We start from the raw sequence: 26,011 nt of genomic DNA, 5'->3' as shown, positions 1-26,011 counted from the left end.
GGGAGAGATTGCAACAAGATGTAGCAATCTTAAGAACAAGAGACTGATGACTGGGTGTCTGGGGCAAGGGTTTCTGCTTTGAGACAATAAATATATGGAACAATAAAAAGGGTTTAAGATGGAGCAGAAAGGTCAGTGTAAAGTTGTTGAACTCTATGTTGGGTCCTGGGGGCTGGAACATGCCTAATCAGAAGTTCAAATTGAAGGTGGTGCCAGGTCAATCTTTAGTTGTCTCGGCCCAAGCTCCAGAATACATTCCCCACGCCTCCCACGTAGCTGCAAGATGCTAAAAATCCGATTGGTGCCCAGCCCCAAACAGTTTGCTATGTTCCCAACCCCTCTCCAATGATACAAACCGCTTTGCGCTCTTTAAAGCTGATTAACATATTTAAATAGCATCTAAACATGCAAAGCTCATTCAAAACCCAGCGCGTGGAATCACCCAGCCTTTGGACACGATGCCATAATGGCATCCACTGGTCTCCACTAGCACAAACCTGGCACGATGGTCAAGCCTGAGGATGGGGGGGGGGGGGGGGGGGAGGGTGGCATGGAAGCCATTGAAGCCCCCAGGGTGGTCAGGGGCATGGCCAGGCAGTGCCCACCAGACACCTGACAGTGGCCACCAGGCACCCCGACGATGCTAGTTGGGCACCACCAGTGTGACAGGAGGGTGGGGCTATGTGAGGGGGTGTATGCAGGGGTGAATTGTGGAGGGGATTATGATGGGGAAGGGGGAGGGGGGGGGGGCACCTGATGCTCCAGTGCAGGTGACCCATGTCGGGGATGGGGTGGGAGACATACCGCTGGTGGGGGGGTGTTCCCAATGTCCGTAGAGGGTGGGAGGGAGTCTCCCAGTGCACAGAGTGGGGCATCCTGGCGAAACAGCGGACCGAGCTCGCTGCAGCCTCCTCATTGGCATGTTTAGGCTCCGCCTCTTCAGTGCCAGCACGAAACACCCAACTCTCCAAAGAAATAACTGAGTGTCGAAAGGTGCGGAGTGCGCCTGCGAGACCGGCGCAGTTCACCTCATTTTCTTGCTGTTATGACACTTAGAATTCACAGCCTCCCAGGCTGTACCTTACATTGCCTTTGTCAAGCACTTGATAGCCCCCTTCTGGGATCTGGGATGCCCTCGCATTTAACATCATTGTGGTTAGTAACAGCAGTTAGCTTTACTTTGATCATAGGGAAAATGCTGGGGGTCTATTATTGAGAAGGTTATAGTGGGGCACTTAGAAACTCTCAATGCAATCAAGCAGAATCAACATGGTTTTGTGAAAGGGAAACCATGTTTGACTAATTTATTAGAGTTCTTTGAGGAAGTAACAAGCAAAGTGGATAAAGGGGAACCTGTGGAACTTGTAACTAGATGTATTGAAGACATTTGACAAACCATAAGATCATAGATTCCCGACAGTGTACAGGGAGGCAATTCGGTCTATCGAGTCTGCACCAACTCTCCCCTAAACTTCAAGAAAGGAAGTTTAACACAACAAAACCTTTTGAACCACCAATTCACTTCAAATTTCTCAGCAAAGTTCTCGAAGGCAAAATACGCCAGTAAATGAGATTAAATGAGGAGGAGGAAACAGGTCTTTGTTAAAAAATATTTATTAAAGTGGATAAAAATGAACCCGGCAATCATAAGGTAACTTAGGCTTCAAGAGTAGAATTTGTGCAACTCTCATTGCATTTTTGTTTTGTCACAAAACTAAAATCTTTCTTTCCTATAAAATGTGATAATGCACAGGCAAATTAATAAGACACCCTAGCAAGTAATTCTACATGACCTAAAGTAACCCTAATCAATTATCTTGCAAAACCAACAGATAATTGCACCTAAGTCGTTATCTGACCAGGATTTCCTGTTGGTTTTCCTATCAATGTAGGAGCTTGGGTGGTACATTATGTTCAGACACTATTCATGTAGTGTAGATCCATCCAATGCCAAATAGATTAAGGATGTCTTCATGCCCCCTCCCCCAACACTTTCACATACAAGCATACTTCTCACTTTAATCAGAACATCCCAACATCAAGCAGCTCCACTGGGGAAAAGGAGCAGGCTGAGGGGAGACAATAAGAGCAGCCAATCCTGCGTTCAACAGGGAACACATCTGCTCAAAGCACCAAGGTGATGCCGTCACAGTCGAGAGGTACGCTTGCAAAAAGCCTCTAAAAGCAGATCTGAGCAGCTGCTGCTCAATACTCGTCTCGAAACCACTCTCACAATCGGAAAAAACTTTACAAAAACAAAAAAAATTAAGTACGTGCAGAAACTGCGTGATAGAAATATCACTATTTAGTATCTTCTAGCAACTGAGATTCTGCATTTCTCCCTCCCTCAGTTTCTTTATTGATCCACTGCCAATTCTGTACCAGGTTTCAGTGGAAAATACAAGCTTGTGGGACATTAAACAGTATGGTTGGAAACAGGTACAATGGAAGCTAATAAATAGCTTTTCACTCTTCAGAGTTAAGTGCATCCTGACACCAAACCTTAAAACAGTGGCACAGACTACAGTAGCAACTGTCACAATGTGCTTAAAGGAGGTCGGAGATAAATTAGGTTTTCCAACTTCCAACCCTATCCAAGAATAACGGAGACTCCATCTGGGGCATCAGATGAACTTGCATTCTTCATCGAAGTATCGTTCAGCAGTAAGTCAGCTATTGACCGCTAAGAAATGCCAAGTGTCCTTTGGTACATCGGTTCGCGTAATGTCCTTTTTCACCACACTAGAAATAAAAAAAACCCAATTTATTTCAAGGCCACAGAGTCAGTTAAGATATGGAAGAGGAGAGGCACAGTTGGGCCATCATTATACCATTAATGCTCCATGAGATTTGTAGGGTGATAAGAGATACATAATGAGTATATTCAGACTTCTTCCTGGTCTTGGATGGTGATGAAGCAACACTACTAAGATAGTCCAATTCATTTTATAGAAGGATCCATGTGCAATCAACTCCATATTGTGTGTGTGAAATATACCAGAATACCGTCCTGCAATATTCTTTGAATGAAGTCAACCCATTTGAACAATATATGTGACTATGCTAGACTACACAGGTTATATCTGGTGGGGCAAAACCCATCACCGCTATCCAAATCATTTGAGGTCACCATGTCCCAGCCAATGGACAACTTTAACCTCTCTTTGACCACCTCAAAAGCATACTGGTACACTCTGTGGAGTGTTTTAAAGTTTATTTATTAGTGTCACAAGTAGGCTTACATTAACACTGCAATGAAGTTACTGTGAAAATCCCCTCGTCACCACACCTGTTTGGGTACACCGAGGGAGAATTTAGCATGGCCAATCCACCTAACCAGCACATCTTTCATATTGTGGGAGTAAACCAGAGCACCCAGAGGAAACCCACACAGACATGGGGAGAATGTGCAGACTCCGCACATACAGTGACCCAAGCCAAGAATCAAACCTGGGTCCCTGGCGCTAGTGAGAAAAACAATACGGTAACGTTCCCTGGTACAGGTCAATCAGAGGACAGGAAAGTGCCGGAAACTATTTTTAAGGAAATCTTATCAGTGCACTTAAAAATGCATAATATAATTAGAAGAAACCAATGTGGTTTTATGAAATGGAAATCTTGTTTGACAATTTTATAAATGTTTTTTTAAGGATGTGTAGGTTAGGTTGATTGGCCATGCTAAATTGCCCCTTAGTGTCAGGGGGACTAGCAGGGTAAATACATGGGGCCTGGGTGGGATTGTTGTCGGTGCAGGCTTGATTGGCCGAATGGCCTCCTTCCACACTGTAGGGATTCTATGATTCTTATGTAACTTGTAGGGTAAATAAAGGGGAACCAGTAGATGCAGTGTTGGATTTTCAAGATGTATTCAATAAGATGCCACACAAAAGATTAAACACAAGATGAGAGTTCATGTAACTGGGGGTAATTTATTAGCACGGATAGTGGATTAGTTAACAGTCAGGAAGTAGAGAGCAGTGGGATAAATGGACATTTTTAAGTTGTCAGGCTGTAATTGGTGGAGTAGCACCAATTACAGCCCGGTAGCACAGTGGTTAGCACTGCTGCTTCACAGCTCCAGGGTCCCAGGTTCGATTCCCGGCTCGGGTCACTGTCTGTGTGGAGTTTGCACATTCTCCTCGTGTCTGCGTGGGTTTCCTCCGGGTGCTCCGGTTTCCTCCCACAGTCCAAAGATGTGCGGGTTAGGTTGATTGGCCAGGTTAAAAATTGCCCCTTAGTGTCCTGGGATGCGTAGGTTAGAGGGATTAGTGGGTAAAATATGTGGGGTGGGATTGTGGTCGGTGCAGACTCGATGGGCCGAATGGCCTCCTTCTGCACTGTAGGGTTTCTATGATTTCTATGATTTCTATGAGTGCTCTGGTCTCAATTATTTATAATTATATTAATGCCGTAGATGAAGGGACAGAGCATAATGTATCCAAGTTTGCTGACAATACAAAGCTAAGTGGGAATCAAAGCTTTGAGGACAACACACGGAGACATATAAACAGGTTGAGTGAGTGTGCAACAAGATGGCAGATGGAGTATAATATGGGAAATATGAGGTTACTCACTTTGGTCATCATTAGAAAAAAATCTGCTTTTCTATTTTTAAGTGTGAAACTTGTAAGTGTTGATGTTCAGACAGACCTGGATGTCCTCCTTCAAAGGATCCAAGAAGTTAGTGTGCAGGCACAACAAGCATTAGGAAAGCAAATGGCATGCTGGTCTTCATTGTGAGGCAATTGGAATAGCAGAACGAGAAAGTCTTGCTGAGGAACAGTGGAGGATTTTTAAGGAGATCCTTTTCAGTACTCAGCAACAATATATTCCATTGATAAAGAAAAGGGATAGCCAGCCGTGGATAACGAAGGAAATTAAGGAGAGTATTAAATTAAAGACCGATGCGTACAGAGTGGCCAAAAATAGTGGAGAATCGGAAGATTGGGAAAACTTTAAGAAACAACAAAGAACGACTAAGAAAGCGATAAAGAAAGGAAAGATAGGTTATGAAGCTAGGCTAGCTCTAAATATAAAAAAAGATAGTAAAAGCTTTTACAAATATATAAAAAGCAATAGAGTGGCAAGAGTGAATGTTGGACCCTTGGAGAATGAGAGGGGGGATTTAATAGTGGGAAATGAGGAAATGGCTGAAACTTTAAATAAGTTTTTTGTGTCGGTCTTCACGGTGGAAGACACAAATAGTTTACCGAATATTAACGATAGAGGGTTGGTAGGAGGAGAGGTACTCAATACAATTAATGTTACCAGGGAGGCAGTGCTTGGTAGACTAACGGGACTGAAGGTGGACAAGTCCCCGGGCCCGGATGGAATGCATCCCAGGGTACTGAAAGAAATGTCAGAGGTAATAGCGGATGCGTTAGTGGTTATTTATCAAAATTCGTTGGATTCTGGGGTAGTGCCGGCGGATTGGAAAACGGCTAATGTTACGCCGCTGTTTAAAAAAGGAAATAGACAAAAGGCGGGTAACTACAGGCCGGTTAGCTTAACGTCTGTAGTTGGGAAAATGCTGGAATCCATCATTAAAGAAGAAATAGCAGGCCATCTGGATAAGAATGGTTCGATTAAGCAGACGCAGCATGGATTCATATGGGGAAAGTCGTGCTTGACGAACTTGTTGGAGTTTTATGAAGATGTGACTAGTGCGGTTGACAGAGGGGAACCGGTGGATGCGGTGTTTTCGGATTTCCAAAAGGCGTTTGATAAGGTGCCTCACAAAAGGTTGCTGAAGAAGATTGGGTCACATGGAGTTGGGGGTAGGGTGTTAGCGTGGATTGGGGATTGGCTATCCGACAGGAAGCAGAGAGGCGGAATAAATGGGTGCTTTTCTGGTTGGCAGATGGTAACTAGTGGCGTGCCGCAGGGATTGGTACTGGGGCCTCAACTATTTACCATTTATATTGGCCATCTGGAGGAGGGGACTGAGTGTAGGGTAACAAAGTTTGTAGATGACACAAAGTGGAAAAGTGAATCGTGTGGAGGGCGTAGAAGGTCTGCAGAGAGATTTGGACAGGCTGAGTGAGTGGGCGAGGATCTGGCAGATGGAGTATAACGTTGACAAATGCGAGGTTATTCACTTTGGAGGAAATAATAGCAAATTGGATTATCTAAATGGAAAAAAATTACAACATGCTACTGTGCAAAGGGACCTGGGGGTCCTTGTGCATGAGACGCAAAAACCCAGTCTGCAGGTGCAACAGGTGATCAAGAAGGCAAATGGGATGTTGGCCTATATCACAAGGGGGATAGAATATAAAAGCAGAGATGTCTTGCTGCATCTGTACAGGGCATTGGTGAGGCCGCAGCTGGAATACTGTGTGCAGTATTGGTCCCCTTATTTGCGGAAGGATATATTGGCCTTGGAGGGAGTGCAGAGAAGGTTCACCAGGTTGATACCAGAGATGAGGAGTGTTGATTATGAGGAGAGACTGAGCAGATTGGGTTTGTACTCGTTGGAATTTAGAAGGCTGAGGGGGGATCTTATCGAGACCTATAAGATAATGAAGGGGCTGGATAGGGTAGGGGTAGAGAGATTCTTTCCACTTAGAAAGGAAGCTAGAACTAGAGGGCACAGTCTCAAAATAAAGGGGGGTCAGTTTAGGACAGAGTTGAGGAGGAACTTCTTCTCTCAGAGGGTGATGAATCTCTGGAATTCTCTGCCCACTGAAGTGGTGGAGGCTACCTCGTTGAATATGTTTAAATCATGGATAGATGGATTCCTGATCGGTAAGGAAATTAGGGGTTATAGGGATCAGGCAGGTAAGTGGAACTGATCTACTTCAGATCAGCCATGATCTTGTTGAATGGCGGGGCAGGCTCGAGGGGCTAGATGGCCTACTCCTGCTCCTATTTCTTATGTTCTTATGTAATCATGATGAGATCGCACCGGGAATACTGTGCGGATTCTGGTTTCCATATTTAAGGAAGAGTATACTTGCATTGGAGGTAGTACAGCGAAGGTTCACCAGACTGGTCACTGGGATGAGGAGGTTATCCTACGATGAGAGGCTGAGTAAATTGGGTCTATAGTCCCTGACATTAAGAATAGAAGTGATTTCATTGAAACATTGAAGATTATGAAGGGGTGTGACAGGGTAAATACACTGTTTCCCCAGGCCAGGGAATCTACAACATGGAGGCACTGTTTCAGGATAGAGGACCAATGATTTAGGACCAAGAGGAGGAGAAATTTCCTCACTCAAAAGGTTGTGAATCTTTGGAATTTTCTATCCCTGAGGTTGTGGATGCTCCAACATTGAAAATATTTAAGGCCGAGATACAGAGTTTTAGTCTCTCAGGGAATCAAGCGGATCTGGGGAGCGGAGCCAGTGTGGGGTTGGCTTTATGGTCTGCTGTTCCAATCTAATGCATCTTTCTTTAATATATTACAAGTGAACTGCTGGGGAAATGACAGATTAGCCGAAAAGTGTGTGGTTATCTCTATTCTAAAGTTAACTATCACCAATGCCTTTTCTAAATTAATTGCCCTCAAGTAGACTGGGATAAATTAGCCGGTTTTAAAGCACCCCATCCATCACCCTAATTATTCACTCCCTCCACCATCAGTGCACAGTAGCAGCAGCAGCGTGTACTACTTACAAGATGCACTGCAGCAACTCACCAAGGCTCCTTCAACAGCACCTTCCAAACTGGCAACCTCTACCACCTAGAAAGACGAGGGCAGCAGATGCACGGGAACGTCACCACCATGCAAGTTGTCCTCCAAGACACACAGCACCCTGACTTGGAACTCGCCATTCCTTCACTGCTGCTGCATCAAAAACCTGGAACATACTACCTAGCAGCACTGTGGGTGCACCCCACACCATATGGACTGCAGCGGTTCACATGGTGGCTCACCATCACCTTCAGGGGCAAAGAGGGACAGCCAACAAATGCTAGCTTATTAAAAAAGGCATAACATGGCCACCCGTGAAGTAACTGGATCATTTTCCTTCATTAAATTATTCTCAATGACAATAATCTGTCAATTAGCCTCCATTTACCTTATAACATGTGACTTGTTCCAATGGTCTAGGGCCTCGGTTTGACAACGACTGAAACTGGGATGGCTGCATTGGTCCGCCAGATTGTATATTTGGCTTCTGCTGCCCGACAGCAACGTTGGTGCTAGGAATCTGTATCAGAGAGGATGGTCGCTGAAGATACGGGGCAAAGTTTTGCTGCGGAGAGAGAAAGAAAGGTATTAGCACAGGATTGTTAGACCGCTATGTCTTCTTGTTTCTTTTAGTGTATTCATTCCCAGAATGTGGGCATCGCTGGCATTTATTGCCCATCCCTAATTGCCCTCAAGATTACATGGAACTGGGTGCATATCCAGAAAAATTACAAAATACAAGGCTGAATTCAAAGAAAGCTACTGCCTCAGATCAATTTCCAAACTTAATTTAAGTGCCACATTGATGTCACAGTCAAGATGACAAGTGTAACTCAACAGCAGAGCTTAAACCAATGAGAATTCCGTCACTAAGCCCAGGCTAAAAACGAGATCTTATTTATAATATTTTTTGGAGTGTAGACAGTTCAGTGGTACGTGCATTGCTCGTCCCGTCACACACCAGAAGTCCAATAGTTGCTGCCTGCAGTGTGATCTCTAAGTGCTGGTAACTCGACATGGCCTCACAACTGTCCATTAATGTGTGATCTCCAACTGAGTAGGCCAGTTTTAAAGTTTATTTATTAGTCACAAGTAGGCTTACATTAACAACACAATGAAGTTACTGTGAAAATCCCCTAGTCGCCACACTCCGGTGCCCGTTCAGGTACATTGAGGGAGAATTTAGCATGGCCAATGCACCTAACCAGCACGTCTTTCGGATCGTGGGAGGAAACCGGAGCACCCGGAGGAAACCCATGCAGACATGGGGAGAATGTGCAGACTCCGCACAGACAGTGACCCAAGCCAGGAATCGAACCCAAGTCCCTGGTGCTGTGAGGCAGCAGTGTTAACCACTATGCCGCCCATAGCAGGCACTTGACCAGTGGTATCCATGTCCAGCTTGATCCTGTCCATGTCCAACATAGTGAGCTTTGCAGCAATCAACAGTGGGAACATTGGCTGATGTTTGACTTCCTGGCTTAGGGCCAATTGTAATACCATTGTCCTGACTGAAAGGACTTAACTCAGCAAAGTCCAGCGATCAAGTCTGGCATCTTGATCCGTATGGTTTAGTGCTACACCATGCAATGTCTGAAATATTGCCCCACTGAGATGCTGTGCTAACCCAGCTGACCCCAAGTACGCATTCTGGGCAGAAGCTGGGAACAGAAATCTTCTTTGTGGAGCTGATGGACATCCTCTATAACAGGAAGGAAAAGCAAAACAAAATGAGCCCAAACCACTCTTTAGACAGAGGCTGTGGACAGAGAACACGCCTGGTTATTAGCAATAACAGCAGCATTCAATGAAAGGGAAAGGAAAAGATTCAGAGAGAGTAACATACCAAATAGATAATTTTGGAAAAGTGTTGGTGGGTAGCTCACCTTTTGGAGTATCAGTTGCTGTGGTTGTAACGGTGGTTGGTCAACACCAGTCCCCATTGGCAGCTCAAACCGAGGGCTGATGGAGGAAATAAAAAGTGTTTTGAAACAAATCTTCACTTTTGTGGACGGCAAACAAAGAGAGAAGCCAGCGCGAGAGGAATAGGTTGTAAAACACTTTAGTTAAATTTAAGTGTAAAATCCAACTGGTTCCCTGACACAATGTAAGGGTTGTAAAGGTTCCTCGATTTCCAAACTTCAACGTGCAGAGGATGATAAATGACTCGTTGCTACAGGCCTGCAATACACCCACCTCACAGGACACCATAAACCACGAGAGCCCTGCGCAAGCAACTCATTCAGCCACCCTTCGATCTATAGGACACATTGCTAGTCATTACTGGATTGCAACACATAATGCCTGCAGCGATTTAGAAACATCAAGAGGCCATTCAACCCCTTGAGCCAGTGCTGTTAACCACTTTGCATCATAGCTGATCTGTATTTGAACTTCATTTCCCCATCTCAGGTCCAAGATTGTTCAATATCCTTACATAACTAAAATCAAAATTTCAATTCCATCCCTCCCCCCCAATTGGGGACATGATTTTTCTGTTGCCTTTTGTATAGATATGTGCTCCCTGACTTGACTCAAATGGACTCAACTGGACTGGCCACATAAACACAATGGCTACAAGAGCAGGTCAGAGGCTAGGAATACTCTGGTGAGTAACTCACCTCCTGACTCGCCAAAGCCTGTCCACCATCTACAAGGCACAAGTCAGGAGTGTGATGGAATACTCCCCACTTACCTGGATGGGTGCAGCTCCAACAGCACTCAAGAAGCTTGACACCATCCAGGACAAAGCAGCCGCTTGGTTGGTACATGCACAAACATCCACGCCCTCCATCACCAATGCTCAGTAGCAACAGTGTGTACTATCTACAAGATACACTGCAGAAATTCACCAATGATCCTTAGACAGCACCTTCCAAACCCACGGTCACTTCCATCTAGAAGGACAAGAGTAGCAGATACATGGGAACACCACCACCAACAAGTTCCCTTCCAAACCACTCACCATCCTGACTTAGAAATATGTTGCTGTCCCTTCGCAGTCGCTGGGTCAGAATCCTGGAATTCCCTCCCTAACGGCATCATGGGTCAACCCACTGCACATGGACTGCAGCGATTCAAGAAGGAAGCTCACCAGCACCTTCTCAAAAGGCAACTAGGGATGGGCAATAACTGCTGGCCAGCCAGCGATGCCCATGTCCAATGATTGAAAAAAAAATGGCCAGCTTTGACTTGAAGATGATGTTATGTTGTTCTGTACCCCTCCTACCAGAGGACGTAATCTCTCCATGTCCACCTATTTCAACCCCTTTTATCATTTAACAACCTGGGAAACTATTGCTCAATAAAATTACACAAACTGACCCACCCACCTTGAGTACATCTACTATAAAAAGTGTATGGTCACAACATTCAATGCACCTGCAGTGATACTGAGAAAGTTATACAAGCCATAAATACACATGGTAACAGCTCCTAACATTACAGAACAGCTTTAACACAGGGCTGAATGTCTTCCTGACATCAAAGGTTCCTGACTGCTGCATTTCCACACTCTGCATTAATTCTGCACTTGGAATGGATTTGGCATTAAGTAGCTGTGACGGAAAACAGCACTCCCAGCCCATCACCACCCCTCCCGCACTGTAATAAGGGGCTCAAAGGCCCACCGCTCCAGTGGGGTAAACGTATCGAGCACCAAGCGGGTGGCACAGAGTGCATAGATCTCCACAATGAACAGGGCATGAGAAGAGCCATGGACACACCAGGAATGGATCCAAACCTTTCCTAAGCTGAATGAGGCAGAGCATCACTGGACCTACCTAAGCGAGGCAAGAATCAGTGTTCTTTTTCACTGCAACAATCATCATTCTAGTCCTCCCACACTGAATATGTCCTTGTCATCAATATTGCCTCTATTTTTTCTTGTGGTGCAAAGCTCGTTTGTTTTACTATGAGGCTCCTGCTTGCACAAACATTAAAGGGAAGATTGGTTACTAGTGGCCAGTTTATTTCACAGCGCAGGATGTTACAGATCGTCGTGCAGTTTGTGATCTATCATTCCCATTGGAAGATGATTCAGGCTCCTTCCCTCCATTGGGGAGTGTGAGACTACTGCAAACCCCTCATGGAAAAGCAATTCCATCTCTCTCGTACCCCAACTTTACTCAGAGAGAGAGAGAGAGAAACAGGCATTCAGAGAGCATTTCAGGATGTCTTAATAGCCATTTCATAGCCTACTGCTGCAACGTAGGAAACTTGGCAACCAGTTTGCTCACAGCAAGCTCCAATTAATTGTAATGTGATAATAACCAGGTAGCTTATTTTTAGTTATGTTAACAGAAGGATAAGAAATAGATAGGACAGTGAGTACAACTCTCCCTGCTCTTCTTCAAAATATGGCCATCGGACCTTAAAAAGACCAGCAGGACCTTGGTTTAATATCCCATCCAGGAGACAGCACCGACAATAATGCAGCACTTCCTCAAACCTGCCCTGCGAGTATCAAAGGTTCATACTCAAGTCACTGGGATGGGACTTGAACCTACAATTTTCGGACTCAGATGAGAGTGTTGCTGACAGAGTGAGAGCCGACATACAGGACTCTCTCCCTTTTCCACACATCCCTCCATTACCCCACCCCTAACATACTGAGCATTTTCTGTCAAGATTGATTATTGTTCCCATAGCAATGTCCAATCACAATACTGCTCACACCAATGTTTACTGATGTCACGGTCAATAGGCAGTCAGAAAATCATTGATCAATCTCGTCTGAAGATTTGTTACTTGCGGGCATCCAGGGGTAACAGTGGTCAATTTGAACTGATCCAACAGAATGACGGGACAGGTTCGAGGGGCTGAATGATCTGCTCCCATTACAATGTTCCTCTGTAGGTGTGTACTTACTGCATGAATTTACAGCTGGGGCCCTCGGGGCAGAACCCTACCAAATAATTTACACAGATAACTCGCCGAGTATGCCGATGTCTACACAGGGGACCTGCAACAAGACAAGATTCAAGATTAGTAATCTGCCAAAATTATAATTCAACAAATAACATTCTTACACCCAAGGCACAAGGAGTCCAACAGGATTCAGTCGGATTAATCACCAAGGAATTGATCAATCCTAGCTGTACACAACTGCATCCGCTTAAAAATTTATTAACACAATATCTGTGCTATTCATGCAATGTTGATAAGGAATACTTACAAAACGTCTCTACTTTGGAACGGATAGGAGTAACAAAAGCAAAGTGAAATGTGCCCACCCAACAGAGAGAGAAATCCCAGGCAGATTGTCACTCAGCACCAGCTGAGAACACTAATCTCGGGCTGGAAACACTGATGTCAGGCAGGGTGGTAGCTATGCCTCCACACCTGCCCCTCCACACGCTGGATTAGGGAGGGGGGAAATAAAAACATCATATTCGGTGGTTGTTTTGAATCACCATTGAGCACTTCCTGCTGGAGAGTATGCCAATGTTGAGGTGAAACCTGGATCAGGCGCCCAAGCAGCTCGCTCCTGCACAGTGTGGAGCAATGGAACCCACTGCCAGGTCTCTGCCAATAAATACCAAGAGGATGTATATGAGTGAGCCCCGCCACCGCTCAGTGCTTACCATGTTTACAAAACCCTCGATCGTACCAGGGACAATCTTTGATTTTGGACTCAGGATCAATGTGTAGAAATGGGCATTCCTTGTTACTACATTCACCTGTGGAGGCAAAAGGAGCAAATTAAAACACAGGCCACAAGGAGGAAGCAGCAAGGAAAACACAAGTATTCATAGAATTCCTACAATGCGGAGGCCATTCAGCCCATCAAGTCTGCACCGACTCTCCGACAGAGCATCTTATCCAGGCCCACCCACCACCCTATTCCCCACCACGTATTTATCCCGCTAATCCCCCTAACCTAAACATTTTTAGACACGAAGAGTCAATTTAGCATAGCCATAGAACCAGAGAAAATTACAGCTCAGAAACAGGCCTTTTGGCCCTTCTTGTCTGTGCCGAACCATTTTTTCCCAGTCCCACTGACCTGCACTTGGACCATATCCCTCCACACCCCTCTCATCCATGAACCCGTCCAAGTTTTTCTTAAATGTTAAAAGTGACCCCGCATTTACCACTTTATCCGGCAGCTCATTCCACACTCCCACCACTCTCTGTGTGAAGAAGCCCCCCCCCTAATATTCCCTTTAAACTTTTCTCCTTTCACCCTTAACCCATGCCCTCTGGTTTTTTTCTCCCCTACCCTCAGTGGAAAAAGCATGCTTGCATTCACTCTATCTATACCCATCAAAATCTTATACACCTCTATCAAATCTCCCCTCAATCTTCTATGCTCCAGTTACCAATAAAACCGACTGCACTGCCCGTGAAGAACAAAAATGTTAAAAAGTTATTCTTGAATGTTATTAAATCATCAAGTTTAAAAAAGATAAAATCGGAGTTTGCACATTCTCCTCGTGTCTGCGTGGGTTTCCTCCGGGTGCTCCGGTTTCCTCCCACAGTCCAAAGATGTGCGGGTTATGTTGATTGGCCATGCTAAATGGTGGTGGTAGGGCCTGGGTGGGATTGTGGTCGGTGCAGACTCGATGGGCCGAATGGCCTCCTTCTGCACTGTAGGGTTTCTATGATTTCTATGAAAATTGCCCCTTAGTGATCTGAGATGTGTAGGTTAGAGGGATTAGCGGGTAAAATATGTAGGGATATGGGGGTAGGGCCTGGGTGGGATTGTGGTCGGTGCAGACTCGATGGGCCGAATGGCCTCTTCCTGCACTGTATGGTTTCTATGATTTCTATGATTTCATAACGTTTGGCTTTACCACATAGGTGAGGTGTGGCATGTTCTACTTCAGTAAGTTAACCACTTTGCCATCACTCACAGAATGTCACAGAATCCCTGCAGTGCAGAAGGCGGCCATCCAGCCCATCAAGTCTGCACCGACTCTCCAACAGAGCACCTAACGCAGGCCCATCCACCCCTGCTCTATCCCCTAACCCCACACACTTATCCCGCTTATCTCCCTAACGTATACATCTTTGGACACGAAGTGGTAATTTAGCATGGCCAATCCACCACATCTTGGGACTGTGGGAGGAAACCGGAGCATCCGGAGGAAACCCACGCAGACACTGGGAGAACGTGCAGACTCCACACAGACAATCAGTCAAGGCCAGGATCGAACCTGGCTCCCTGGTGCTGTGAGGCAGCAGTGCTAATCACTGGGCCACTGTGCTGCCCTAGATCACCAGAGATACAAAACTTGCCCTTCCCAGCCTCGACTGTGATCAGACACCTGGGCGTGTTTGGAAACCACAAGGAGGGAACGCTCACCAAACTTGGAATAGAAATAGCACTCGGGCATCTTGGTCATGTCATACTCATGTAAGAATTCACACTGATCTCCTTTCTTGCAGAGCCCCCTCAGCCAGTGTTTGCACACCACCGTCTTCTCACCACTAATGTGGCGAAAGGGGCACATTCCACCTGCAATGCAAAATTAGATTCAATCAGCAAAGCAGTCGCTCAGCACAGGACACTTCTCCATTCTGTTTTGGGGATGAAGAGGAAAAAATCCACAGCCGGGGTTTTCACAGAGGCAGAGACTCTAGATGCATGGTAGAAATCTGATTACTTAACACAGAATGAAGAGCAGTAACTGACACATTTTACAGAGTGACTCGGGAATTGTGACTTGTTCGATATGAGGAATAAACACCGTTTGTCAGTGGGATGGAATTGGATACATTTTCCGGATGATAGAAAATATTCCCTCTCCCTTCAGCATTGCAGCTAACTCCTACACAGGAACAAGCTAGCGCACAATGTTCAGGAAACACACTGGAACAGAGGGGGCTGAAATGAACTGCCCAATGAATTTTCTTCACTCTTTGTGGAAATAACCAGGTTACCATCCTGTCCTGAAACCAGGACCAAGACTGAGAATGTCTTAAACAGGAAATCTCAGCCATAGGTCAATAGTCCAGACTCTCCACCTCACTGGCAGCATGAATTAAAGATATGATGAAGAAACACTTTGTCTCACATTAATGGGCCGCGTTACTGTATTATCTTCCCTCCCTCACCTCACCCTGCTAGTTCTCCCTGTCCAGGAAACATTATGTAGCCGAGAAGTCTGACTAATGAGCTGCTCCCCGATTTCTGTCAATGCATTACTCAGTCGGGGACTGGCGTGTGAGAACTGTCAAAGTGACTCTCCTTTTCTTTGTGGGAAGACAGCTTGCTTCAGGCCTTCCCCCTGACATCACAAGGTAAAGCACATCTAAACGGGCAGAGGTGGTGGGGGGCGGAGGGGGCGAAAAGGAGCCTTCAGGAAGCAAGCAGTGACCCCCTGCCTGCCACTCATCCACCACCCCACAATGAGAAGACCTCATGTATAGTAAAACACAATAGGGAATCTGACCGAAGCTTAGTGATAGGAGCTCTGGTCCCAACTAACGGATTACAACATCACTAATGGACAGAAGTAGATTGGAAAGCAGCAGAGAATTGAAGATGGAAACAGCTCAGCCCAGATCACTTACCCTTTCCACACGATGCCCTCAAAAAGAATTCACAGACTGCTGCCCCCGACTCTGAGGGAGAAATAAAAAGCACACGTTTTAAAAGTTCACTAGTTCTGAAAAGTTTCAATTATAATTATGTAAGTTGAGGCTACTTGTACACGAACAGGAATGGGTCATTAGTCCCTGTGAGCTTGTTCTGTGACTCATTGAGATCATGGCTGATCTCTGACCTAGTTCCTTATACCCATCTTTGCCCCATATCCCTTTATAACTTTAAAATCGCAATTTAAAATTGACCAAGCCCCAACTGCTTTAATAATAATATAAAAACGGAAAATGCTGGATAAACCCATCATGTCTGGCAGCATCTGTGAGAGAGAAAGAGTTAATATTGAGTCTGTAGACTCGAAATGTTAACTGTGATTCTCTCTCCATAGATGCTGCCAGGACTGCTGAGTTTATCCAGCATTTGCTGTTTTTATTTCAGATTTACAACATCCACAGTATTTTGCTTTTATTTGAGCATCAACTACACTTTGGAAAGATTCTCAAATTTCTGCCACCCTTTGTCTGTCGAAGTATTTCCTAATTTCATTCCAATAGGATCAGGCTCCAACTCCTCATCCACATTCTCTGGTCCAAGACTTGCCAACCAGGAAAGCCAGTTCCTCTGTTGCCCAAAAGCCATTTATTCTGTCCTCCTGCATGAATGCAAGGGTTCTGAATTGGGCAATCTCAAACAGTTCCGCCACCACTACCCCCAATGATTGAGGTGGATGCCCATTAGTGAACAGAGGCCAGACATGAGAATGCTCACAAGTGAGTTTACAATGGTGCACCGGTTCACCAAATACTGCATTTATTTTTAAAATTAATCAGCACGCTACCTACATCGACTTTAAAAGAGCTTCAGCAGGTGGGACAAGAGAGCCGACAGCGTACAGGAGGAGGATGCTGACCGCTCTTTCATGCTGGTCATGCAAGTGTCCAAAGTGGCACCAGTTTAAAAGAAAGTTGCAACTGTGTTTATACAGATTGACTGCTGGACAAAATGGATCAGTCTGAATGTGCTCTTCATTCTGCTCATCCAACACTCCTGTTTCTTCTGCTCATCCAACACTCCTGTTTCTTCAGGAGAGAAGATGTTAATTATTGCTCTGGTCACCTGAGAGAAAGATGCGAGTAGCAGCTGGCCAGAGACTGCAAGGATACCAACTTGACCTGGACTATCCAAAGGCAGTGATTCACACAGCTTCCCAGTGTTAAGTACACATCTGCTGGCAGTTTGATTTAAGAACTGCATGTAGTTAGGGAGTGGGGACGGAAAGGGGAGTTGTCAATAGTAATCGGTTTGTCACTATGAAAAATTCCCAAGTGACAGACTCAATTCATGATCGTTACAAACAGCCTGGACGATACTTACTGAAGCTTTCATATACACTCAGTCAAGAGGACAGGTCCCAGAGTGTGAACATACAACAGTACAGCACAGAACAGGCCCTTCGGCCCACGATGTTGTGCCGAGCTTTATGTGAAACCAAGATCAAGCTATCCCACTCCCTATCATCCTGGTGTGCTCCATGTGCCTATCCAATAACCGCTTAAATGTTCTTAAAGTGTCTGACTCCACTATCACTGCAGGCAGTCCATTCCACACCCCAACCACTCTCTGCGTAAAGAACCTACCTCTGATATCCTTCCTATATCTCCCACCATGAACCCTATAGTTAAGCCCCCTTGTAATAGCTCCATCCACCCGAGGAAATAGTCTTTGAACGTTCACTCTATCTATCCCCTTCATCATTTTATAAACCTCTATTAAGTCTCCCCTCAGCCTCCTCCGCTCCAGAGAGAACAGCCCTAGCTCCCTCAACCTTTACTCATAAGACCTACCCTCCAAACCAGGCAACATCCTGGTAAATCTCCTCTGCACTCTTTCCAGCGCTTCCACATCCTTCTTATAGTGAGGTGACCAGAACTGCACACAATATTCCAAATGTGGTCTCACCAAGGTCCTGTACAGTTGCAGCATAACCCCACGGCTCTTAAACTCCAACCCCCTGTTAATAAAAGCTAACACACTATAGGCCTTCTTCACCGCCCTATCCACTTGAGTGGCAACCTTCAGAGATCTGTGGATATGGACCCCAAGATCTCTCTGTTCCTCCACAGTCTTCAGAACCCTACCTTTGACCCGGTAATCCACATTGAAATTAGTCCTACCAAAATGAATCACCTCACATTTATCAGGGTTAAACTCCATTTGCCACTTTTCAGCCCAGCTTTGCATCCTATCTATGTCTCTTTGCAGCCTACAACAGCCCTCCACCTCATCCACTACTCCACCAATCTTGGTGTCATCAGCAAATTTACTGATCCACCCTTCAGCCCCCTCCTCCAAGTCATTAATAAAAATCACAAAGAGCAGAGGACCAAGCACTGATCCCTGTGGCACTCCGCTAGCAACCTGCCTCCAGTCCGAAAATTTTCCATCCACCACCACCCTCTGTCTTCGATCAGATATCAGATAGCCAGTTACCTATCCAATCGGCCAACTTTCCCTCTATCCCACACCTCCTTACTTTCATCATAAGCCGACCATGGGGGATCTTATCAAACGCCTTACTAAAATCCATGTATATGACATCAACTGCCCTACCTTCATCAACACACTTAGTTACCTCCTCAAAAAATTCAATCAAATTTGTGAGGCACGACTTGCCCTTCACGAATCTGTGCTGACTATCCCGGATTAATCCGCATCTTTCTAAATGGTCGTAAATCCCATCCCCAAGGACCTTTTCCATCAATTTACCAACCACAGAAGTAAGACTAACCGGTCTATAATTACCAGGGTCATTTCTATTCCCTTTCTTAAACAGACTGGAACATTCGCCACTCTCCAGTCCTCTGGCACCATCCCCGTGGACAGTGAGGACCCAAAGATCAAAGCCAAAGGCTCTGCAATCTCATCCCTGGCCTCCCAAAGAATCCTAGGATACATTTCATCAGGCCCAGGGGACTTATCGACCTTCAGTTTATTCAAAACTGCCAGTACATCCTCCGAACAACTATTTCCTCCAGCCTATTAGCCTGTAACACCTTCTCTTCCTCAAAAACATGGCCCCTCTCCTTGGTGAACACTGAAGAAAAGTATTCATTCATCACCTCTCCTATCTCTACTAACTCCATACACAAGTTCCCACTACTGTCCTTGACCGGCCCTAACCTCACCCTGGTCATTCTTTTATTCCTCACATAAAAGTAAAAAGCCTTGGGGTTTTCCTTGATCCGACCCGCCAAGGACTTCTCATATCCCCTCCTAGCTCTCCTAAGCCCCTTTTTCAGCTCATTCCTTGCTAACTTGTAACCCTCAATCGAGCCACCTCGTTTCCTCATCCCTACATAAGCTTCCCTCTTCCTTTTCACAAGACATTCCACCTTTTTCGTGAACCATGGTTCCCTCACTCGGCCATTTCCTCCCTGCCTGACAGGGACATACCTATCAAGGACACCCAGTATTTGTTCCTTGAAAAAGTTCCACTTTTCATTAGTGCCTTTCCCTGACAGTTTCTGTTCCCATCTTATGCCCCCTAATTCTTGCCTAATCGCATCATAATTACCTCTCCCCCAATTGTAAACCTTGCCCTGCCGTACGGCCCTATCCCTCCCCATTGCAATAACAAAAGACACCGAATTGTGGTCACTATCTCCAAAGTGCTCTCCCACAACCAAATCTAACACTTGGACCGGTTCATTTCCCAGTACCAAATCCAATGTGGCCTCACCTCTTGTCGGCCTATCCACATATTGTGTCAGGAAACCCTCCTGCACACACTGCACAAAAACTGCCCCATCCGAACTATTCGACCTACAAAGGTTCCAATCAATATTTGGAAAGTTAAAGTCCCCCATGTCAACTACCCTGTGACCCCCACACATATCCATAATCTGCTTAGCAATTTCTTCCTCCACCTCTCTATTACTATTTGTGTGCATGGGTAAAACTCGAGGTGGTGGTGTTATCTCCTTTACTTTTCAGCTCCTCAGTTCAACACCTTCCCAGAACAGCACAGGTTGGTAACTTAGCCTGTGGGGAAATCCCACTGTGTGGTACAATGCATTTCAGCTGTAACATGCCGCAATAACGTTTGTGCACATTTATTCTCACCAGCAAATGCTACTCCAATTGTGTAAAATCTTGCTAAGGCAACAACTGGAGTACAGTTTTGGTCTCCTTGCCAAAGGAAGGACATATTTGCCCTAAGGCGAGTGCAGAAAGGTTCACTAGGCTCATCCCTAAGAGGACTGAATTGCCCTCAAGGGAGAGATTTAGAGGCATAAGCCAATGCACGTTGGAATTTAGAAGTTTCTCACTGAAACATAAAGGTTTGACAGGGTAGATGCTGGGAGGGGAGTCTAGATAGAGAAATCAGTCTCAGGATAAGGCAAAGGGCAGAGATTTTTTGCTCAAAGGGCCATGGATCTTTGGAAGTCATTATCCCAGAGGAATGCGAATGCTCAGCTGTTAATTCTGTTCAAGACAGAAATCAGAAGGTTTATGGATACAAACAAATTGAAGTGATTTGGCGCTAGTGCAGGAAGATCATCCATGATCAAAAGAAATGTTGAAGCAGAGCTCTTGGATTGAACAATCTGCTCCTGCTCTTATTTATGTTCTATAATGTTCATGGTTTTTTAAAAAATCAATTCAATAATTTAACTCAACACTTGCCAGCACTATATACAACCACAGAATATTGGAAGGAAAAAGCTCAACTTCTTAACACATATACCAAAATGATTTCCACGCAAGATGCCAACACTGCAACAATGTCATCTTAATGATGATGGTTACTATTGTGACAGCAACACAAAAGTGACACCCCACACTTCAGCACTACATGTAGCACACCGACTGAACATCTAGCCTCTGGTCTACAAAGGTATGGTCTACAGGTCCTTGCACAAACCACAAGAACTCCCCTCAATGCAAGTCAAGTCAGTTCAGCAACATTATGGAAAAACATGCTGCTATTGTTTAGAATACATTCAGTTCCAATTCCAAACTTGCTTTCCAGACTTGCCGCATTGTCAACTTCTGGTTCAATTTGTAAAACATCTTCAATAAAGGAAAATATCTCCAGGCACTTTACCAAAGTGCCCTCAAACAATAAAAAACAAAGAACAAAGAAAATTACAGCACAGGTACAGGCCCTTCGGCCCTCCACACCTGCACCGACCATGCTGCCCGACTTAACTAAAACTCCCTATGTTTCCTGAGACCATATCCCTCCATTCCCATCCTATTCATGTATTTGTCCAGACGCCCCTTAAAAGTCACTACCATATCTGCTTCCAATACCTCCCCCGGCAACGAGTTCCAGGCACCTACTACTCTCTCTGTAAAAAATCTGACTCGTATATCTCCTTTAAACATTGCCCCTCGCACCTTAAATCTGTGCCCCCGAGTAATTGACTCTTCCACCCTGGGAAAAAGCTTCTGACTATCCACTCTGTCCATGCCTCTCATAATCTTGTAGATTTCTATGAGGTTGCCCCTCGACTTCCGTCGTTCCAGTGAGAACAACCAAGTTTCTCCAACCTCTCCTCATAGCTAATGCCTTCCATACCAAGCAACATCCTGGTAAATCTTTTCTGTACCCTCTCCAAAGTCTCCACATCCTTCTGCTAGTGTGGCGACCAGAATTGAACACTATATTCCAAGTGCAGCCTAACTAAGATTCTATAAAGCTGCAACATGACTTACCAATTTTTAAACTCAATGCCCCGGCCGATGAAGGCAAACATGCCGTATGCCTTCTCGACTACCTTCTCCACCTGCATTGCCACTTTCAGTGACCTGCGTACCTGTACACCCAGATCCCTCTGCCTATCAATACTCTTAAGGGTTCTGCCATTTACTGTATATTTCCCCTCTGTATTAGACCTTCCAAAATGCATTAACTCACATTTGTCCGGATTAAACTCCATCTGCCATCTCTCCACCCAAGTCTCCAACTGATCTATGTCCTGCTGTATCCTCTGATGGTCCTCATCGCTATCCGCAAATCCACCAACCTTTGTGTCGTCCGCAAACTTACTAATCAATCCAGTTACATTTTCTTCCAAATCATTTATATATATATATTACAAAACGCAAAGGTCCCAGCGCTGATCCCTGAGGAACGCCACTTGTAAGGGCCACTTGTTACAGCCCTCCATTCAGAAACGCACCCTTCCACTGCTACCCTCTGTCTTCGTTGACCAAGCTCGTTCTGTATCCACATTGCCAGCTCACCTCTGATCCCGTGCGACTTCACCTTCACCATATATTGATATTCCACAAGGCGATATTTTAATTACCTTCAAAGTTTTGATAATTAAAATCTTTTAATATTTTATGGGAGAGGATAGAGGAGGTGGGTAGTTAGGGGGGTGGGGGGATAGTTAGGAGTGGGAGTAGTTGTGGGTGGGAGGGGTAGGGGGAGTAGTTGGGGCAGAGGGGTAGGAGGAGGAGTGTTGGGGGTAGAGGGGTAGGAGGGGGTGGGGGAGTAGTTGGGGGTAGAGGGGTAGGAGGGGGTGGGGGAGTAGTTGGGGGTAGAGGGGTAGGAGGGGGTGGGGGAGTAGTTGGGGGTAGAGGGGTAGAAGGGGGAGTAGTTGGGGGTAGAGGGGTAGGAGGAGGGGTAGAGGGGTAGGAGGGGGTGAGGTGGGGAGCGTAGTTGGATGGGGGGGGGGGGGGGGTGTTTGTTGTGTTGTGTCCCTCTCCCCCTCACTCACTGTCCATGCCGGGGAAGGGCAGCGGCTGAGCCCCGAGCTGCTGCTCCACCGCCATCTCCAGCTCGAACCTGATGTGCTCCACATTGGAAATGAGCTCCTGCATCTTCACAACTGCTGCTGCCGCCGCCTGAGCGCCCCTAACCCAGGCCGAGGATGCACAGCGTGAACACTAGGCCCAGGAACCTTGACCTCCCGCTCCACAACAAAGAGCCGCCACCGGCAGTAAGAGGGCTCGCTCTGCCAGGCACAGCGCCACCTGTCTGCCGGAGGAATCAGGAATAACACCAGGAGCAACTTGCTGCTCAGCCCTTTGAGGGAGAACTTGCATTTCTATAGCGCCTTTCACTATCTTAAGAAGTTCTGATGCTTTTTACAGTCAATGAAGTACTTTTGAAATATAAATCAATCTAGTGGTGCAGGGAATATTTGACAATAGTATGCACTTCAGGCTCTAGTTATAACTCCCATTTTAGGAAGGGGCTGCTGGCAACTTGAGATCTGGAGTAAGAAGTTATTTGATGCTAAGAGTGGGGTAGGTAGAGTAGTGACAATCCCCATCCTAATTTAAGCATTGATTGACTTTTGAAATTTCTATGATTCTACTGGTAAATGGGATTAGGTGGGAGGTCAGGTGTTTTGCAGACTCAATGGACCGAAGGGCCTCCTCTGCACTGTATGTTTCTATGACTTTTTTTCTAGCAGTCTACAGGTGGATGGTTTGCTTTATAAGGCTTTCATTCTTCCCTTTCCATATACCCTTTTAATTACTTTTGCTCTCTCGTATCTATCTTTTATTTGATTTCCCTCATTTTGCCTCATGCAGTACTTCTGTGATTTAACTATCTCTTGCTTTTTATATTCAATCACTTCATAGATTTATTTTTCGTTGTTTGTGTCTTTGCATATTCATTATCCCTCTTCTCTTCTTTTTAAAAATGGTGCTTCTTCCTGTCTGACTAACATTCATACCTGAAATGTTAACTGGTCTATCTTCCACACAGATAGAAACATAGAAGATCGGAGCAGGAGGAGGCCATTTGGACCTTCGAGCCTGTTCCGCCATTCATCACGATCATGGCTGCTTGTCCAACTTAATAGCCTAATCCTGCTTTCTTCCCATAACCTTTGATCCATTCGCTCCAAGTGCTATATCCAGCCGCCTCTTGAATACATTCAATGTTTTGGCGTCAACTACTTCCTGTGGTTATGAATTCCACAGGCTCACCACTCTTTGGGTGAAGAAATATTTCCTCAGATGTTGGACCAGGAATGGGGGCTAGTTGGGGGTGGGGGTGGGGGTGGGGGTGGTAGTTGGGGTGGGAGGTCAAACACAGGCAAACAGCTCCCCCCCCCCCCCCCCCATCCTCCGATATTACTGGACCGGGATGGGGGAGGGGGGTAGTTGGGGGAGGGGGGTAGTTGGGGGAGGGGGGTAGTTGGAGGGGGGGAGTCAAACACAGGCAAATACGCCTCCCCCTCCCCCCCATTCCTCAGATGTTGCTTGTTGCTGGACCGGGCGTAAATTCGCCTCATTTTCTAATTTTGTTCTAACTTCAACTTGCCTGTGTATTGTGTCTTTATGGTGCAGGAATAAAGTTCAGGAAACAACTACAACGAGGTTGTGCAAGGAGATGGCATCTGTTTCAGTCAAAATAAAGCTGAAATGAAGCCACCCTGCAGTTGTAGCATCAAAAATAATAGTCTAGTATTTAAATGAATTGTCTGAATTTTTGATTTATTATCGTCACATGTATTATATACAGTGAAAAGTCTTGTTTCTTGCGCGTTATACAAAGCATGCCGTTCATGGAGTACATAGGGGGAAGGAAAGGAAAGGAGAGAGTGCAGAATGTAGTGTTGTAGTCACAGCTAAGGTGCACAGAAAGATCAGCTTAATATATGGTAGGTCCATTCAAAAGTCTGATGGTAGCAGAGTTGTGTTCAGTTGTCTGGGCCCAAGCTCTGGAACTCCCATCCCACACCTCGCTACCTCACTTTCCTCTCTTGAGACATTCTTTAAAACCTACCTCTTTGACCAATTGCTTGATTATCTCATCTAATATCACATCATACAGCCTGGTTTGTTTTATAATGCTTTTGTGAAGTGCCTTGTGACATTTCATTGTGTTAAAGGTGCTATTTAAATATAAGTTGTTGTTGCAGTTGGCATACTAGTGATTACAGTGTCTCCTGCCAATGCAAGATGGGTGCTGATGCCCACATCAGCACATGTGCACTTGTCCGCCCATGCACAGGAAACTAACTATATTACATCCTTTGCAGGAGACAGTGCCAGCTGGATCCTGAAGCCATTCACCTGAGTTTCTGAGCCCGGTACGAAGTCAGGGCGCGGCCTCTCCGAGTTTCTGAATCTCCTACTCCAGAGCCTCTTCCCCTTAACCTGTCGCTGGGAAGGAGCCCCGCAGCTGCAAATGTGGGATATGGAGGTTGTAATCCGGGATTGCGGACGAAACCAGCTGGATCAGAGACCTCCCCATCCCAAGCCCCTGAGTTCCATTCCTCCCCTCCGCCCTACTGATTCAGAGAAGGTGAGGCTTTTTTAATTACTGTCTTTAATAACTGATTGATAAGCAACTCTGCTTCTGGTCGCTGTCTACTCGATCATTCGCAATGACGTCATGGAGTAATACTGTACAACTGTGCATGCATGGCATTAAACGCAGCCTATTGATAAACCATTCCATAACAAATTGACAACGGACCCTTGAAATCAAAGATGATGTCCGTCAGGCTTGATGTCCGTTAGTCTTCAGATAACTGGAGCTGCAAGTTCTTCCACAATGGGGCATTTTCCTGCGCATTACAGTGCCTGTAACAAAGACACACAAATGACACTGTGGTCGGGAAGGAGATGTTAGGAGGAGTGATCACAAACTTTCTCAATGAAAAGGGAGTGTTTTAAAGAGGTTTTCCAAGGAGGACAGGGGAGCAGAGGGATTTGAGGGGATTCCACAGCATGGGGAAACTGGGGGCTTGTCCTCCTAGACTTCATGCTGAAATGTTGCTTTTTAGAGTCATAGAGATATACAGCACAGAAACAGGCCCTTCGGCCCAACTCATCCATGCTGA

At 45.6% G+C, this 26,011-nt stretch overlaps 1 protein-coding gene across 1 annotated transcript; it reads right to left on the bottom strand.

The window, feature by feature from the left end:
- Positions 1 to 1,604: 1,604 nt before the first annotated feature.
- On the bottom strand, positions 1,605 to 23,183 carry cpsf4 (cleavage and polyadenylation specific factor 4). The gene is made up of 8 exons (XM_078240108.1): positions 22,922 to 23,183; positions 16,160 to 16,210; positions 14,949 to 15,101; positions 13,225 to 13,320; positions 12,509 to 12,602; positions 9,526 to 9,601; positions 8,028 to 8,204; positions 1,605 to 2,742 (listed from the first exon to the last, which is right to left on the bottom strand). Exons 1-8 carry the CDS (start codon positions 23,022 to 23,024, stop codon positions 2,674 to 2,676), a joined length of 819 nt encoding a protein of 272 aa, XP_078096234.1. The 5' UTR covers positions 23,025 to 23,183; the 3' UTR covers positions 1,605 to 2,673.
- Positions 23,184 to 26,011: the final 2,828 nt, after the last annotated feature.

This window comes from Mustelus asterias, chromosome 23, assembly GCF_964213995.1.
Source record: "Mustelus asterias chromosome 23, sMusAst1.hap1.1, whole genome shotgun sequence".
Classification (NCBI taxonomy): Eukaryota; Metazoa; Chordata; class Chondrichthyes; order Carcharhiniformes; family Triakidae; genus Mustelus; species Mustelus asterias.
This window is presented reverse-complemented; position numbering and strand designations above follow the sequence as displayed.

What these genes read in the sequence shown, in the direction of transcription:
- cpsf4 (XM_078240108.1), bottom strand. Translation starts at nt 23,024, where the DNA reads ATGCAGGAGCTCATTTCCAATGTGGAGCACATCAGGTTCGAGCTGGAG. An exon ending in TCGAGGGTTTTGTAAACATG is followed by an intron (nt 12,603 to 13,224) that starts GTAAGCACTGAG and finishes GTCTTGTTGCAG; the next exon opens with GTCCCCTGTGTAGACATCGG. An exon ending in CCCAGCTGTAAATTCATGCA is followed by an intron (nt 9,602 to 12,508) that starts GTAAGTACACAC and finishes TTCCTCCATCAG; the next exon opens with CCCTCGGTTTGAGCTGCCAA.